The sequence below is a fragment of the Bos mutus genome, chromosome 19 (genome assembly GCF_027580195.1).
Source record: "Bos mutus isolate GX-2022 chromosome 19, NWIPB_WYAK_1.1, whole genome shotgun sequence".
NCBI classification, from domain to species: domain Eukaryota; kingdom Metazoa; phylum Chordata; class Mammalia; order Artiodactyla; family Bovidae; genus Bos; species Bos mutus.
This window is the reverse complement of record NC_091635.1, coordinates 41,834,019-41,849,557: the sequence shown is the minus strand read 5'-3', so window position 1 is coordinate 41,849,557 and position 15,539 is coordinate 41,834,019. Positions and strand designations below refer to the sequence as shown.

Here is a 15,539-nt window from a genome sequence, read left to right as displayed (position 1 = left end):
CTAGACATCGCGTACCCTCGACTCCCACGGGGCGCCTGAATAACCACCGTCCTGCCCTTTCTCACCTTCCACCTCCCAGCTCCCACCTTACAGCGGTCGGCCCTGGAGCCAGCCCGCTGGGGGTTCCAATTTCAGCCCCTGCGCTTACCAGCCGGGAGACCTTGGGCGAGTCCCTTATCTGGCCGAGTCCCTCACCTGGCTGCTAATGCAAAAAGGGGATAATGAAACTACTTAGCTACAGGGTCGAAAAGGGCCCAGCTGAATAATCCTCAGTGTTGGCAGTGCATCCGATTACAAATTCCCAGGCCCTATTCAGGGGCTGATCTGCATGCCTGAGGGTAGGGCCTGGAAATACGAAATCCAAATTCCTGAGAAGCCGCAGCAGATACACTACGCCCCACCTCTCAATCTGGGGTTACCGTTCCTCTCAGGGAGAAGTAATCACCCTTTATTTCCTTCCACCAGGAAACGAGCTGTCCAGGACATACCTTGAAAACCCCAGAAAGTAACCATGGAGGCAAAAATGGCAACTCTGTCCTTGCCCAGTGCATGGCCCGGCACACAGCTAAGGTTTTAAAGGCCCACCAGGTGCCCTGGAAAGCTTCCCGGTCTGTGTGTGTGTGGGTGGGGGGGTGGGGGGAGGGGGCGGTTAGCAAGCCTGAGGCTCAAGTTCAGCTTTAACCGGAATTCGGCGCGTGACCGTAGATCTGTCTGTTGAACTCTGAGGGCTGGGGTAGAATTCGGAAACCGTGGGCTCCTCGGGGTGGGGGCTGCTCGGAGAGGATGGAGTCCCCGGGTCCTCAGGCTGGGAATCTTCATCAGATTCGGCATCCTCCCCAGGCCCAAGCCCTGCTAGCTTCCTGCTGGCCTCCCACAGCCGGTGAGCTGCTCGGTCGTCTCTGGCGGCTGGGGGCACTTCCTCCACGTGGCAGTTGGCGAAGTACCTCCCGCTGAGGGGCTCAATGCCTTCCTGCAGAGCGCAGTACAGGGGTGTCTGGGCACCCCCTCGCGGTGCCCGGAGCACCAGCCAAGCCAGGGGGCGCAAAAGTGGGCGGAGCCATCCAGGAACGTGGCGCAGGAAGAGCTCCGAGTTCACTGGCCCTGTGGACGGGAAGAAATGAAGCAAGCAGGGAAGACGACCGTGGTTGAGGGTCTAGGGTAAGAGGCAAGCACAGGGCTACAAAGGAGTGGGAAAAAGAGTCCGGTGCCAGGGAAGCCAAGGTCGGATTAACCAGGTAGTACTTAGGGACCTGATAAGCTGACCTCACTCGTTTCTAACAGCAAGCCGCTTCTTGTCCATCCAAGCTCTTTACACATCCTCATCTTCCAGATATTGCTCATGCTGTGTCCCTGACTGCTCAGTCACTTCAGTCATGTTCGACTCTTTTCGACCCTATGGACTTCTCCCATGGGATTCTTCAGGCAAGAAACTAGCCTGGAACAATCTGTCCCTCTCCATCTTTTTTTCTAGCTCATCTTTTTTTCCTGTTCCTTTGTGTTTTGTTTATCTTTTGGCCTCCCCCAGTGGCATGTGGGATCTTAGTTCCCCAAACCAGGAATCAAACCCTCATCCCCTGCATTGGAAACATGAGGAGTCCTAACCATTGGACTGCCAGGAAAGTCCTCCTATTCCTTTGTTTAACCAGCAAACATTTATGAACACCTACAATAGACCAGCCACTGCTTTGGATATTAGAGATATGGAATCTAATAATGGCTAGCTATAATTATTATATCACTATTATAATTTTAATGAGGCTTAGGTAATGATTGTCTAATATCTGGTATAGTATTATGGGTCAGGCAGATCTTGTTATCCGGCAACTTGTTCCCTAAGGCAGGGATGGGTCTTCAGTTCAGTTCAGTTGCTCAGTCGTCTCCGACTCTTTGCGACCCCATGGACTGCAGCACGCCAGGCCTCCCTGTCCATCACCAACTCTGGGAGTTTACTCAAACTCATGTCCATTGAGTCAGTGATGCCATCCAACCATCTCATCCTCTGTCGTCCCCTTATCCTCCTGCCTTCAATCTTTCCCAGCACCAGGGTCTTTTCCAGTGAGTCAATTCTTCGAATCAGGTGGCTAGAGTATTGGCGTTTCAGCTTCAACGTCAGTCCTTCCAATGTACATTCAGGACTGATTTCCTTTAGGATGGACTGGTTGGATTTCCTTGCAGTCCAAGGGACTCTCAAGAATCTTCTCCAACACCTCAGGGATGGGTCTTACTAATTAGTAAAATCACTCAGACTGTAAGAATGCTTCCAGTGGACCCCTAGACCCTGGATGATCCAACCTATTTCTATACCTCATCTCTTGCCACATTCCCTTCCTCACTCTGTTCCAGCCACAGCAGGCTCTCTGTTCTTTCTTAAACACACCAGGCTCTTCTGCCTCAGGACCTTTGCACTTGGTATTTACTCTGTTCTTTTACTCTTCTCCCTAGAATGCCTCATAGGTCATTCATTTCCTTCAAGCTTCTACTCAAATGTCACCTTTTCAGTTACATCTTCCTTGACTGCCATAGATAAACATAGCATCCCCTGTCATTTCTTTTTTCTTTTTCTTTTGCCAACTCTGTCATTTCTTAGTCCCCTTTCCCTGTCTTATCTTTCCCTGCAGCACTTTATTTTTTTTATTTTTTCCTGCAGCACTTTAAACACCACCTGTCATTGTATATATTTATTAGCTGTCTCCTTCTATAAAGTAGAATGTAAACTCTACAAGGATGAGGTCTTTGTTTTGCTCACTGCTACATTCCCTGTGTCTAGATTAATGCCTGGAACATAGTAGGTACTCAGTAAATGCTTCCTGAATGAGTAATTATTAGCTAACATCATCAGTTCAGTCATGCAGATGGCTCCTTGGGGTAAGAACCTAGGCCTTCCTCATTGCCATGCCTTACCCAGCCATCAGCATCTGAGCTTGTGGTGTGAGACAAGCTCAGACAAGAATAGCCTGGCTTCAAGATCAGCAAGGAACGGGCCTCTCCCTGGACCAGGCTTCCTTCCTGCTCTGAGATTCTGTGGCTCAGTGAGAGGCTGGGGGAGCAGGGGAAGGGGCGAGGATGGGAGAGGGGGAATAAGAATGAAGCAGAGCAGCCAGAGAGCCGAACCTCACCTGGGTGGGCTGCATAGCAGGTGACGCCAGTGCCCTCAAGCTGAGTGGCAAGCTCCCTGGCGAACAACACGTTGGCCAGCTTACTGTTGGCATATGCCCGCAGCTCCTGCCGCCAGCCCACCACTGGGTGGTCCAGGCGTGTGAAGTCGAGGCGGCCTCTGCGGTGGGCAGCAGAGGAGACCACCACCACACGGCTGGGGGCGCTCGTCTTGAGCCGGGGCAGCAGCAGGTGCGTCAGCAGGAAGGGGCCGATGTGGTTCACACGCAACAGCAGGTTAAAGGGCTCCCGGGTCCGGCCGCAGGAACTGATCCCTGGGGTAGGGGCTAGGTGTGAGCAACTGCTCCAGAGGGATTCTCGGAGGCCTCAGCATCCCCCAGGTGAGATGGTGGTAGGGGGCATCCTTCCCACATGTTTACCAGTCCCTCGGCCAAGCCTGCCTGGAAGGGTCGGCTGGCTGCCCCTGGCACCCTCCCACCCCTCCGCAGGTTGGCTTCCCTCACCGGCATTGTGGATGAGGATGTCCAGCCGTGGCTCAGAGCTCAGGAAGGCAGTGGCAAAGGCCCTCACGGAGGCCAGACTGGCCAAGTCCAAGGCCATGAAGATGACTTCATTGTTCCCACTCTCCTGTGGAGTGGCAAGAAGTGGCCTGTCATACACACCCTTCTCTTCTTCCTTCTCCCCAGGCACCAAATTCTGAGAGTTCAGCTCCTACTAACTCCTTCTACTAAGATCTTCCCCAGGCATTAGAATGTAGTGGATAAGTGTGTGGATGCTGGATGCAAATCTTGACTTTGCTTATTACTAGAGTGATACCTCGGGCAAGATACTTAATCTTTCTGAGCCTTAGTTCTCTGTAAAATGGAAATAATAATATTACTGATAGAATTATTGTGAGGATTAAATGAGTTAATATATGTAAAATCTTTAGAACACTGCCTGGCATGTAGTCACCACTCTTTAGGCACTTGCTTTTTTTTTTTTTGGTACTTGCTATTATTATTAATATTATCATACCCTCTGCCCATTATTGTTTACTCTAAAATCTACAACGGACTACTCACTGGTCTCCTCCAACCCGCTGTTACCCACTACAAACCAGGTGCCACACAGTCACTTAGGGGTTCATTCCCAAAGGTTATTCTGACAGTCCAGTCCCTGCTGAGGACACTTCATCGGATCTCTGTCCATTCTATGAAATCTGATCTCCTCAGTAGGGTCTATAAGGGCCCTTTGAACCTGGCCCTGGCTCAGAGAGTTCAGCCCCTTCCTGTTGCCTCTTCTCCCCATACTCCGTGCTCCGGCCTCATTAAACCTTTCAGTTTCTCAGATCAGACCATTCATCTTGCCTCAGGGCCTCTGCATATGCTGTTCCCTCTGCTGTTCTCTTTCCAACTTTCATTAGAGTAACTTCCACTGATTCTTAAATGTCTTGGAACAGCAGTTACTTCCTTCAGATCTGGTGTCCCTTCGCTGTGTGACCAGAGCACCTGTGCACCCGCTTCTCCATTTGGAGAAGCGGGCTGCATTGTCCTTTAAGGGACTGGATACCCCGCCCCAATGTCTCCAGCTACCCGGCTCTTTTCCGTCCTCTGTTCACCCTCCCGCCAGGCCCCGCCCTCCCCCGCCAGGCCCCGCCCTCCAAAGCCCCGCCCTCCCTCACCTGGCGGAGGTCGAACGCAGCCGCTTCGCCGCGCTCCCGGCTCCTGCAGGCCAGCACCACGCGCGCTCCTCGGCGTGCCAGCTCCAGTGCCGTCATCTTCCCGATGCCGCTGTTAGCACCTGAGGAGGGTGGGCGGGAGCGGAGCTGAGACGTCGGGCCCCCGCCCCACCGTCCCGGCTCCCCGCCCCCTGCCCGCCCGCCAGCACTCACCCGTGACCACGGCCGTGCGGCCCCGCAGGCTGGCGAGGCCGCGGCACGGCGGGGCCTTCACCAGGTTGTAGTAGACAAGCACGTAGGCGCCCAGCAGCAGCCCCACGCCCAGCAGCAGCGCCTCCATGCCGGCCGCACCTCCGGGCTCCCGCCCAGGCCCGGAGCCGCCTGGATCGCCGCCCGGGGGGCTGCGGGCTCTCCCCGCACCGGCCTGGAAGGGCGCCTGGCGCTCTTCGGCTTGGCGAAGGCGGAGGCGGAGGCGGGCGGCAGACAGGGCAGGGATGTGTGCGTGCGTGTGTGCGTGGGCCCTGGGAGCGCCCCCTAGGCGTGCGTCTGCGTCCTCGGGGTGTGCGCTGGTGTGAAAACCTAGGTGCCTATGTGCGTTTGCGCCTGGGAGCGCCCTCTAGGTATGTACACGCACCTCTAGTGAAGGTGCTAGTCTTTTTGGTATGTGATGTGCCCATGGATCCTGTGATCGTCCTTTAGGTTGTGTGCGTGACTCTGGATCCTGTGTGAGCGCGCCCGTGTGAACACCTTGTAGGTGTGTGAGTTTGTGGGCTTCGAGCCCCTCCAGGTGTGTGCATGCATCTGTATTCTGTCAGTGTGTGCATGAATGACCGTCTTCGCGTGTACCTGTACTCTGTGCTGGGCTCTGTTGCAGAAGACTTGCAGGAAGGGGCTTAGCAGACGGATGGGCTCTCTGGGTGTCAGTATGTAGCAGTCCTTCCCTTCTGGAGAGGGGTGGGCTCCTGAATGCTGCTGTGTCTGACAGTGAGTCTAGTCCTGGATTCTTTGCCCTCTGTGAACAAGTCCATCAGTTCCTTATCCTCTAATTTCAGCCCTCAGCTTCTAGGATCTTCTCAACCCAGGGATCGAACCCAGGTCTCCCACGTTGCAGGCGGATTCTTTACCAGCTGAGCCACGAGGTAACCCCTCAGCTTCTAGGATTCTTTTCATTTCTTCCCATGGAGGTCAGAGAGGTGACACAGTGCATGCAGGGTGGCACCATCAGTTCAGGGCTGTCAGGATTCACTTATTCATTAGCTGTCTATCTTCCCACCTCCTTGTACCCCACCAGACCCCTCCTTTATATATATATATAAAATGTATTTGGCTGCACCGGGTCTTCTTAACTGCAGCACGTGGGATCTAGTTCCCTGAGCAGGGATTGGACCTGGGGCTCCTGCATTGGGAGTACAGTCTTAGCTGCTGGCCCACTAGGGAAGTCCTCCACCCCTCCATTTCCGAAGAGAAGCAGGAAGAGTGTAAAATCTGTCCTCTGATCTTCAGGAGGAAATTTGTCTCTGGAATGATTCTGACAGGTGGGAGAAATAGGTAAAGAGGCTTCATTACTGAATAGAAGTGATTATGATGGCTGAGTGTGGGTGGGGACAGCTAGGGAGGCATGGGTAAGGGTATTATTTCTGGCCAGGTGACTTGCCAGGAGAAAGGAGAAATCCAGTCCAATTTAGCACCTGTTGTTTGGCACTCACAGCATGCCCAGCAGTGCAGGTAGCCTTGGAAATACCGAGCAGAACAATGTTTCTGCCCTTAAGGAGTTCACAAGGCCCATCGGGGGAAGAGGAGGAGAGTGGTGGAGGCAAAGCTAGACGGGTGGGTGGCAGCCAGGGTCAGACCTCAGATTCCAGCGGTTTCCTGTTTAGTTGCACCATGGATTCAGCGTTCATGTATCCATACTGTGGGATGAGACTAGGGATGGAATATGAGTGAAATAAATGGATGTGCTCTCCACCCCCACCAAAACAAAATCCTGACATGCAAACAGGTACCATGCACTCTTAACAGCGCTGGCATGCATACGCACAGCTGTGTTCTCTAAGCATGAGATGGTTTTCAGGAAAAACTTGGCAGATAAAGTTTCTTAAGTATAATGTGCAAGAAGGAATAGTTTGTTTAAATAAAAGGGAGCTTGGAGGCCTGAGAATTTAGGTAATGGGTGAACTCATCTGTCCAGGGGCTGCAGTTGTAAACTTGTGACTGCGAGTAGAGTTACTTGTGGCATGACTGAGTCTACAGACTGGATTTCTTTGTTCTTCAGACATTTGAAACAAACTGCTCCACACTAGATTCTAAGCTCCAAGAGGCAGGGGCCACATCTGCCCTGATGATTGCTCACAGCAAGTTACTGAGACAAAGATCCAAGGCCAGCAAAGGCTGGGTACTGGAGGAACTTGAGTGATACTTGAAATAATGAATTGCTCCATACCCAGCTAGGGCTGGGGGCAGGGGAGGGGGGTGAAACCCAGGTGTTACGACTTCTCCCAGAAGAGATGGATAAAATGATAGCAAATAACTGAAGGAAAGACAGCCCCAACTGCTTGGGTTAAAGCTTCTGGAGCAGAATGCAGAGGTCTCATGCTCTTATTTAAAAAAAATACTTTTGGTTGTGTGGGGTTTCTCTAGTTGCGGTGAGTGGGGGCTGCTCTTCACTGTGGTGTGTGGGCTTCTGATTGCAGTGGCTTCTCTTGAGGTGAAGCATGGGTTCTAGGTGAGGGCTTAGATGCTTCGAGGCATGTAGGATCCTCTCAGACCAGGGGTCGAACCCAAGTGCCCAGCTTTGGCAGGCAGATTCTTTACCACTGAGCCACCAGAGAAGTCCAGCCATCTCCTATTTTAATGTCTTGGTTTTGGAGCCAAGAGGACCAGGGATCAGTAGTACTCTTGGGATTCTTGTAGAATCTGATCACATCAAATGCTCAAGCCCTCTGAATTCCCTCAAGTCACCCACAAAGCCATACAACAACCCATTGCAGCGGAACCCCTCCCCTTCCATTTGGCCTTCCCACCCTGGGCACACTTTTCTCCAACACCTGCCCTCTTCCTGACTTCCCTGGGGACTGAGGATCTGGGAATGAGACTTGTTCAGTGGGGCTGTGGGACCAGGGCCTCAGGACGGTTCCCTCTTAAGGGTGATGACAGGTAGGACAGACAGGCAGAAAACATAATTTGAAGTATTTTTGTTTTTTTATATACAGAATACAGGAAAGTTTCTGTAAAGTCTAAAACATTACAATTACTATGTACATCGGTACTAGTTGTGGGGGAGGGGGGAGAGGAGGGAGCCAGGGGTGGGAGGAAGAGGAGAGAAGTGGCAAGAGAACAAAAAAAGGAGACAAAACAGGTTTACGACAAAAACGTTTTTGCTACAATAGACAATTTGAAGAAAACGCTCTACCACATGTAGTACTGTACACAGTTTTTAAAAACATTGAAAAAATGTCATCACTAGATGTATTTACACAAAATCCAAATACACTTTTCCTTATTTGAAATAAAATAAGATGGACAGCCAGAAAAAGAATTCATTTCTCATTTGTCCATAATACACAGTAGCTACCTGTAGTGCAACCGCTGCAGAAAGGGAAAATAACCTGGAGGGTGGGAACCATGGAAGGAGGGTGGGTACGATCTTTATATTAAATAAAACAATGATATTGTATAGATTTTGCTGTATGAAAACTGTATTTTTTTCTTTTAATATAAAACTATTGTCACTGCCACAAAATAGAACAAGTTTCTGATTATTTTACAACGGCGGGCGAGGGGGAGGGAGCAGGAGGTGGGTGGGGAACGGTTTTGTGTCGGAGGTGTCCAGACCATCGGCCTTCCCCTCCCTGCCCACGCTGTTCCTCAGCTCGGTCTGCCGCTTTCCCATGAAATGTTGAGTACAAATATATGTGCAAATGCCCCCTAGAACTTGAGAAAAGAAAAAGGATTTTTAAAAAACAGTCAAAAGGTTTCTTCATTTCATGCAAAGATTGTAGTCGAAGGGTTTCCGGTGGAGTATAGAAAAAAAACCCGGGCTTGGTTTGTGTACATTTTTGCATTGCAGGAGTCTTGGGTGGGGTGGACGGGCGGGTGACGGAGTAGCCGCCAGTCCTAGGGAACGGAGTTGGAGCGCAGCACGGGGCCCTGATGGGGCTTGAGAGAGAGCTTCTCGGCCAAGACCCCATCCTGCAGCAGGCCGGCCTCGCCTTTGGGCTGTTTGGTCGCAAACTCAGTGATGCTGAAGACAAACTGCAGGCACCCCAGCTTGATGTAGCTGCCGTGGTGCAGCAAGGCCGTGCCCTCCCAGCCGGCCCCACTGCCCCCAATCAAGCTCGAGCTGCTGGCTTTGCAGTTGCAGGGTCTCCGCTGCGGCCCCTGGGCCTGGGAACTCATCATGGCTGCCTCTTCACTTGGCTCTTCATCCTGTTTCTGGTGCCGGCGGCGCCCTGGGAGAGAAGGGGAAGGTCACAAGAGAGGAACAGTGAGCAGCCAAGCCCCACCTGGGCCGCTGGCCAGGGTGGGGCCCCTGCACCTCCCCACTCTAAAATGCTGCATGACTTGGGGTGAGGGACGCTCAGAAAGGAGGGGTGGGGTCTGAGGCTCCCAAGGTAGGTGTGTATACCCATGGGAGTGCACAGCACGTGCTTCTCTGTGGCCTTTCCGGGGCCCATGAGCAAGGAGAACCTGGCCAACGGGACCGGGAGGGCGAGCGACAGCAGGTCATGGCAGTGAGCCACAGCCACTCTGAGGCGTCAGACCAAGTGTCCAAAAAGGGCAGGCTCCGTGGCCACAGGCCTCTGCTCCAACTTACTGATGACACTCTGCACTTTGGCAACAATACTGCTTGGGGGGGTTGGCGGGGTCTTCTCAGAGAAGTCACATGAATACAGCACATTGTCCACCGTTGTCCCGTGCTCACTGTAGTTTAACAGCTCATAATGTTTGGTATTCTGAGGAGGAGGAGGGAAGATAAGATGTGTGGTCTGCTGCGTGGGGCCTGGGGCTAAGGGGAGAGAGGACACATGGAGAAGGCTGTGCTGCTCTACCGGGGAGCTCCCTCCTTCCTTCCCCGTCACGCCCCGCTGCCCTGCCCCTTCCAATGGGCTCAAGACTCATGTCCTCAAGAAAGCTTTCTTTCCTACCCTCCCATTACGCTGCCTCCTTAGCACGGGCTCCTGGTGAAATGACATTCACTGGCACGTGAAGACGACGATGATGAAACCCACAGGGACACGCCTGGAGGGCTTGGTTCCTTCTATGTGGGTCCCCCTGCGCCGCCCCGCCCCACTTAGGGTGCCTCGTCCCTCCCTGGGCCTGCTGACCCACCTCAGGAGAAATAGGGGCCCTACTCCCCAGGACAGATGCCCTTCACCCTAAGGCTCTTCTCTTCCGGGAATGCCAGGGAGGCAAGAGAAGGAGAGGACCCCATCCCATTCCCCTCACCCAGGGCACTGAACAAAACCCCAGTGCTGGGAGAGGCCTCAGGTTGGCAGAGCTCTCTGGCACCCTCACCTCATCGTAGAATATGCAGGCGTGTTTCCCGGACACGTAGTTACAGTGACCATAGTTTGTAAGGCACACGTCCATGTCAGCTCCTGCGAGGGGCGGAGGGCAGAGCAGAGGAAAGGAAAGCAAAGAACAGACTGTGAGGTGGATGCGCGGGGGAGCTGAGCAGGGTGGGAGTTAGCTTCTGGGCGGGAACTCAAGGGACAGGTAAGCTCAGGGCCCTCTCCTTATATTTTCGAACAAAAACTGCTCTCTTTTCCAATCCCCTGTAAAAGAACAGATGTCCCTGCCAGCTCATGTGCTTCAGAACATGGGATGCTGCCCAGAGGGGTGCAGGGAGTGATCTCCATGCGAGCACAACATGGGGTGCATGGCCCAGAAACAGCATCATCTGAGAGAAAGGGACCCTTCCAGGCTAAGGGCCTGCCTGTCCCTCTGGCAAGACGCAGGGCCCAGTATGGGTTACACGCGTGTCAGCCCCACCACTTCTTCAAAGGTCGCCAGGGACACAGCACGTGTCCTCTGCTCAGGTCTTTCCTGTGCTGTTGAATGCTCACTGAGCAGCAGTCAGGGCTGACTTCCGGGCAGTCTGATGCCACATGGGGCACAAGGCCTGAAGCGGGAAGATGGCAGCCGACAGTCCCTAAAGTCCCTCCTGTCCAGACATCTGCTGGGTTAAACCTGGAGAGGGCGTCCCTCCCTTTCTAGCCTCCATGGGTCAGGGTGTTCCTCTTCAGGGCTGGAGAGATTCAACGCCCCTCCCACCTGGCTTACCTGTCCCGATGTAGAGGGTTCGATAGCACATGTTCACAGCGCCTCCCAACCCTAAGAGGGGGTAGAACACAGCTCGGGCCTGTACTTCCCTTCTCTGCACTGCAAGGCAAACATAGGGATGTGACTGTTCAGGAACAGAACCTGGGGCCCAAACACACAAGAGAAGCTGGACATTTGGTCATGGAGAAAATAACCCCATTGGATGAGTCATCCTTCCAAACTCACACCTGACACAAAGCTGCTGCAGGGTGTAGCTCTCTCCCCCCACTTAACAGCGTTTCCCACACGGGGGAGTAAAAAGGACCATCTCTGAAGAGGACCATATAATTCAAGGATGATAGTACTTGAAGCACAAGGGCTGCTGGTTGGTTTATCAGGGATATACCAACTGATATTATAAAGGAGACTGTGCAAAAAACCCAGAAGGCACAAACCAATGTTCCTCTAATTTTGAATATGAATCACCCAGGGATCTTGTTAAAATGCGGATTCTGATTCCATAGGTCTGAGGTGGGGCCGAGCTCTGCTAACAAGCTCTTAGGTGATACTGATGCTCATGGTCTGAGGATCCCACTTCTAAGCAGCAAGGCTTTTACTGGCTAACGCTCAAAGGTCTGTCCTAAGCAGAGTTAGCCTTTTGGAAAATCCTTCCAGCTCAAATACTGAGAAGCAAATGAGCAGAAAGCACATCACATATACCCAAAGGCACCCCTAGCTGCTTTCTGTCTCACAGGGATGAGTTACAGCAAGCACTCTCCCGAGCCTGATCTGAAAGTGGTGGTTGCCATCTCCTTTCTGCTTTTGAGAAAAGAAACCGTGGTGTTTCATTAAGCCCAGTAGAGGCTTGCATGGAGGACGGAGATTCTCCGTGGGGGGAGATGGCTGTGCACATGCAGAGGTGAACCTAGAGGGGTGGCGTGGACATGCGCACCTTCCATGTGGTGCCCTCCAGAAGCCAGCGGATGTGCCCCGACACCGCCCGGTGAAGCTTGGACCCGGGAGGGGAAAAGCTGATGTATTCTCTGCAAGGCCAGAAACTTGATCAGCTTCTCGTCCAGCATATTTATCTCGATTTCTATTAACCAAAGAGAAAGATTAAAAAGCAGCTGAGGAGGAAATGAAATGCGGCAATAGGTGAGGGTCACAGAGCCAATATTTCAGCATTCCTAAAATTCAGCCAAGTGATTTTTCTCAAACAACTCAGAGTACAAAGTGGTACCAGGGCCTGGAGCCAAGCATCTCACTGGCTCTTCTGCAACGAGGCTGCAGGCAGCCTGGGCAGATGCCCCCTGCAGTGGGCAGCTTAACGTTAGGTACAGCGATCCAAGAAAGTGGAGCAAGACACCACTCGCCTACCTGGGATGAGAGGAAGCCCCGATGACTGGTATTGAGGCATGGACTTTCTAACCTCCCTGCTCACAGAGATCAAGGACTGCTCCAGTTCTCCCTGACTTTGGGGGTTTCTCACAGACGAGGTCCCTCCTTTGGGAGCTCCTGGTTTTATTCAAGTCCAGGTGATCTGCCTAAAGTGACTTTCTTCTCTTCTCGCTGGTTTAGCTTGGGTCTGCACTCCCTTTGTCTTTGTTATGTGTATCAGTTCAATTCAGTCGCTCAGTCGTGTCCGACTCTTTGCAACCCCATGAACCGCAGCACGCCAGGCCTCCCTGTCCATCACCAACTCCCGGAGTTTACCCAAACTCATGTCCATTGAGTCGGTGATGCCATCTCACCATCTCATCCTCTGTCATCCCCTTCTCCTCCTGCCTTCAATCTTATACAGCAGAATTGGGAGAAGGGGCTTTCTTTCCTACAGTCCTCCCACCTCCCTGCCCCCTAGGATCAGGGCCCCTTCTGCCCCTTTGCAATGAGCTGAACACTGCACAGGCGCAGCGACTCACTCACTCACCTCCATTGACATCCATGAATGCTCGAAGTGAGTTGGTGAGGTCCACCATGGCAGTAGAGTTGGCTGGGAAAGAGGGTACGGTTAAAGCGCTTCCTATGGATAACGTGCCGGGGCTGACCTTGCCATCTGGGGACGGAGCAGGAAGACTGTTACTTACGTTGCCTGAGGGAAACCCACCGGTCCAATCCCCCACTGCAGAGACAGGCCTGGATTTCGGGCCCAAGGTGATGTTCCCTTCTTGATCCTCACCCCATAGGCTCTGGAACTCCTAGAGCTAAAAACGTGTGGTGAGGAAGGGCAGGTGGAATGACAACACACCCGGGCACGCAGGAGTCCCCAGAGCACGAGAACGAGTGACATCTACAGCTCAGGGGGACGTGGTGGGACAGCTTCGTCCTCTGGGCCATGAATACCTCCCGGCTGCCTCTGCTCACTCAAGTAGGTGATGCCTGCCCCTGCAGCTCCTGCGTCCTAAAGTGGACTCACAGGTGCCAAAGGTAGCCAGGCTGGTATTCAGAGATAAACAGGATGAGAGCCTGAGAGTAGGGGCCATCCTGGGACCAGGGGCCCCCATGCAGAGAAGTCACAGTCACCTGGTCACCGAGACTCCCAGCTGACTAGGAGGCCAGTTCAGTTCAGACAGGAGAGACCACAGGGGGTTCCAGCAGCATCTGAAACCTGGTTCAGATGCTGGGGTCAGCAACCTTGAGGTCCTGAATGCTGACGGGGGACAGCTGAAAGAGCGGGTCTACACCCGGCCCAGGTAGCATTATGGGACTGCCTTGTAGAATGTGGCCCGAGTGCAAGCGTTCGGGCCAGAGCAACCTCTGCGGGCACCCAACTCTGCCTACTCTGGAGGGCAGTGCTGTTTTGCGGCCCTGCCTTCCCTGACACAGCAATTCCTTCAAACGAGCTGTCTCTGAGAATCTGGAATGGAGTGGATCATCAAACACAGAGGCCGTAACCCTCAGGCTGACCACGGCAGCTTCCGGGAGCCAGCTGCTCTCCTCTAAAGTGATGGGACAAAAAGCCTGGAGAGCATGGGAGGGGAGAGTCAAGAGACCCAGGCTCCACTTCTACCCCTGCACTGACTGACTCAGTAGGTTACCTTAAGGAAATCACTTTCAGAGCCTAAAGGTCCCGCCTTTAAATTAGGGACAAGTTAACAGGCACTTTCTCTTCTATCATAGAAACGGGGGGAAGGACAGTTAATACGGAGATCAAAGTCCTCTGGAACGTTTACAGGGATACAAGTGTTGCTTGAACCTTAAGAGTTATTTGCCAGGAAGAGCATGAAAGGCTGAGCCGCACTCACCTGACGACGGTGCTGGTGAGCAGAATCGTTGATTGGCTCCTGTGGCCAAGATACCATCACCTGCTGCTTGGGGGGGAGTGAGCACCCGGGTGGCATTTGGGGGTGAGCCCAGTGGCCTTGAATCTGTCAACGGAGGTCCTATCTGGGATTGGACAGTCTTTCTTTGCAAAGTGCTGGTGTTCTCGATGCTGGCACAAGAGCTGGGAACGGAAGGGGGTAGGCTTGGGACAAGACCCACACTCCTCTGGGGCAAGAGCTGGGGCCAGTGGCATTCTCTGTCTTCACAATGATGCCGACGGTGTGGTTCTGAAGCCCCCCAGCCGCTGGTGGCGTGAGGGGCCGGGGCCAGCCTTGCCGGTGTGAGAGGCCGGGTAGGGGGGTGTTGGCGCCTGGAAGTCGCCGGGGGTCCGTGGAATCAGTGGGGCTGCTGTAGAGGTGTGGGCCATTGGCTTTCACCTCTGTGTTCACCGGCCCGTTGGCAGTCCCACAGGGGGCTTTCTTGGATTTTTCCGCACAAGAGCTGCAGCTGATGTCCTCTAGGGTGGGGGGTTGGTGGGGTGGAGAGCAGCTCAGGGAATTCTGGGTGCTAAGCCCTGAGGGGCAGGACAAGGGGTAGTGGGATGGTGGAGGTGCCTTGTCAGCTGTTTGCAGGGAGGTGGTGATTGAGCTGTCAGTCACAATAACAGGCTTAATATCAGCCTTCTCTGTCTGTTCAGAGTCCCAATGCGAAGGCATCTGCTTAGCAGATAAATGTTTCAATATGCTGCACTGGAGCGCAACAACACTACAGAGCCACTGCAACGGAAGGAGAGGAGAGGAGAGGAGGGTGAGAGGCCTGGGAGGCGCTGGTCCTTCCTGCCACAGCGGCCAGGGCTACAGCAGAGCCGACAAGCACTGTTTCCGAGGTCCCATCGCGAATGCCCAGAGAGGGTGTGCTTGACTCCTGAGAGGATTCCATCTCCATTCCCAAGCAAGGCTTGTCGGTACACACTCGGCAGGCAACACCCTGGTCAGCAGGGTTGGGGGTTCCCGTTCTGACTCTGCCCCTAAGGCTCACCTCGTCACCAATCTCCAGCAAGGACCCAAGCTCCTGCTGTGTGTCCAGCAATGCCACCTAACTTCTCTAGGTCTACTCATGTCTTTCTGCAAGACGGACGTGCCCGTCTCGCAGCACCCTGGGGACTGGTGGAGAGAAGCAGACCAGATGACTCTGTAGTTCTCTTACTTGCCTCAGGATCTGAGCCAGAGGGTCTCTCTGGAAC

General features: G+C 53.5%; 2 protein-coding genes across 2 annotated transcripts in view; both read right to left on the bottom strand.

Annotated features, from left to right (window-relative positions):
- Positions 1–40: 40 nt before the first annotated feature.
- On the bottom strand, positions 41–5,285 carry DHRS13 (dehydrogenase/reductase 13). The gene is made up of 5 exons (XM_070390346.1): positions 4,988–5,285; positions 4,778–4,896; positions 3,618–3,741; positions 3,117–3,428; positions 41–1,101 (listed from the first exon to the last, which is right to left on the bottom strand). The coding sequence occupies exons 1-5, from the start codon at positions 5,112–5,114 to the stop codon at positions 650–652; spliced, it is 1,134 nt and encodes a 377-aa protein (XP_070246447.1). The 5' UTR covers positions 5,115–5,285; the 3' UTR covers positions 41–649.
- Positions 5,286–8,449: 3,164 nt separating this feature from the next.
- The window catches only part of PHF12 (PHD finger protein 12), a 39,475-nt gene continuing 32,385 nt past the window's right edge, over positions 8,450–15,539 (bottom strand). The window contains 8 exon segments of the mRNA XM_005888200.3: positions 8,450–9,222; positions 9,588–9,726; positions 10,289–10,371; positions 11,057–11,155; positions 11,988–12,131; positions 12,963–13,088; positions 14,278–14,523; positions 14,526–15,072. Coding sequence (XP_005888262.2) covers positions 8,888–9,222; positions 9,588–9,726; positions 10,289–10,371; positions 11,057–11,155; positions 11,988–12,131; positions 12,963–13,088; positions 14,278–14,523; positions 14,526–15,072 — 1,719 coding nt within the window. The 3' untranslated portion in view covers positions 8,450–8,887.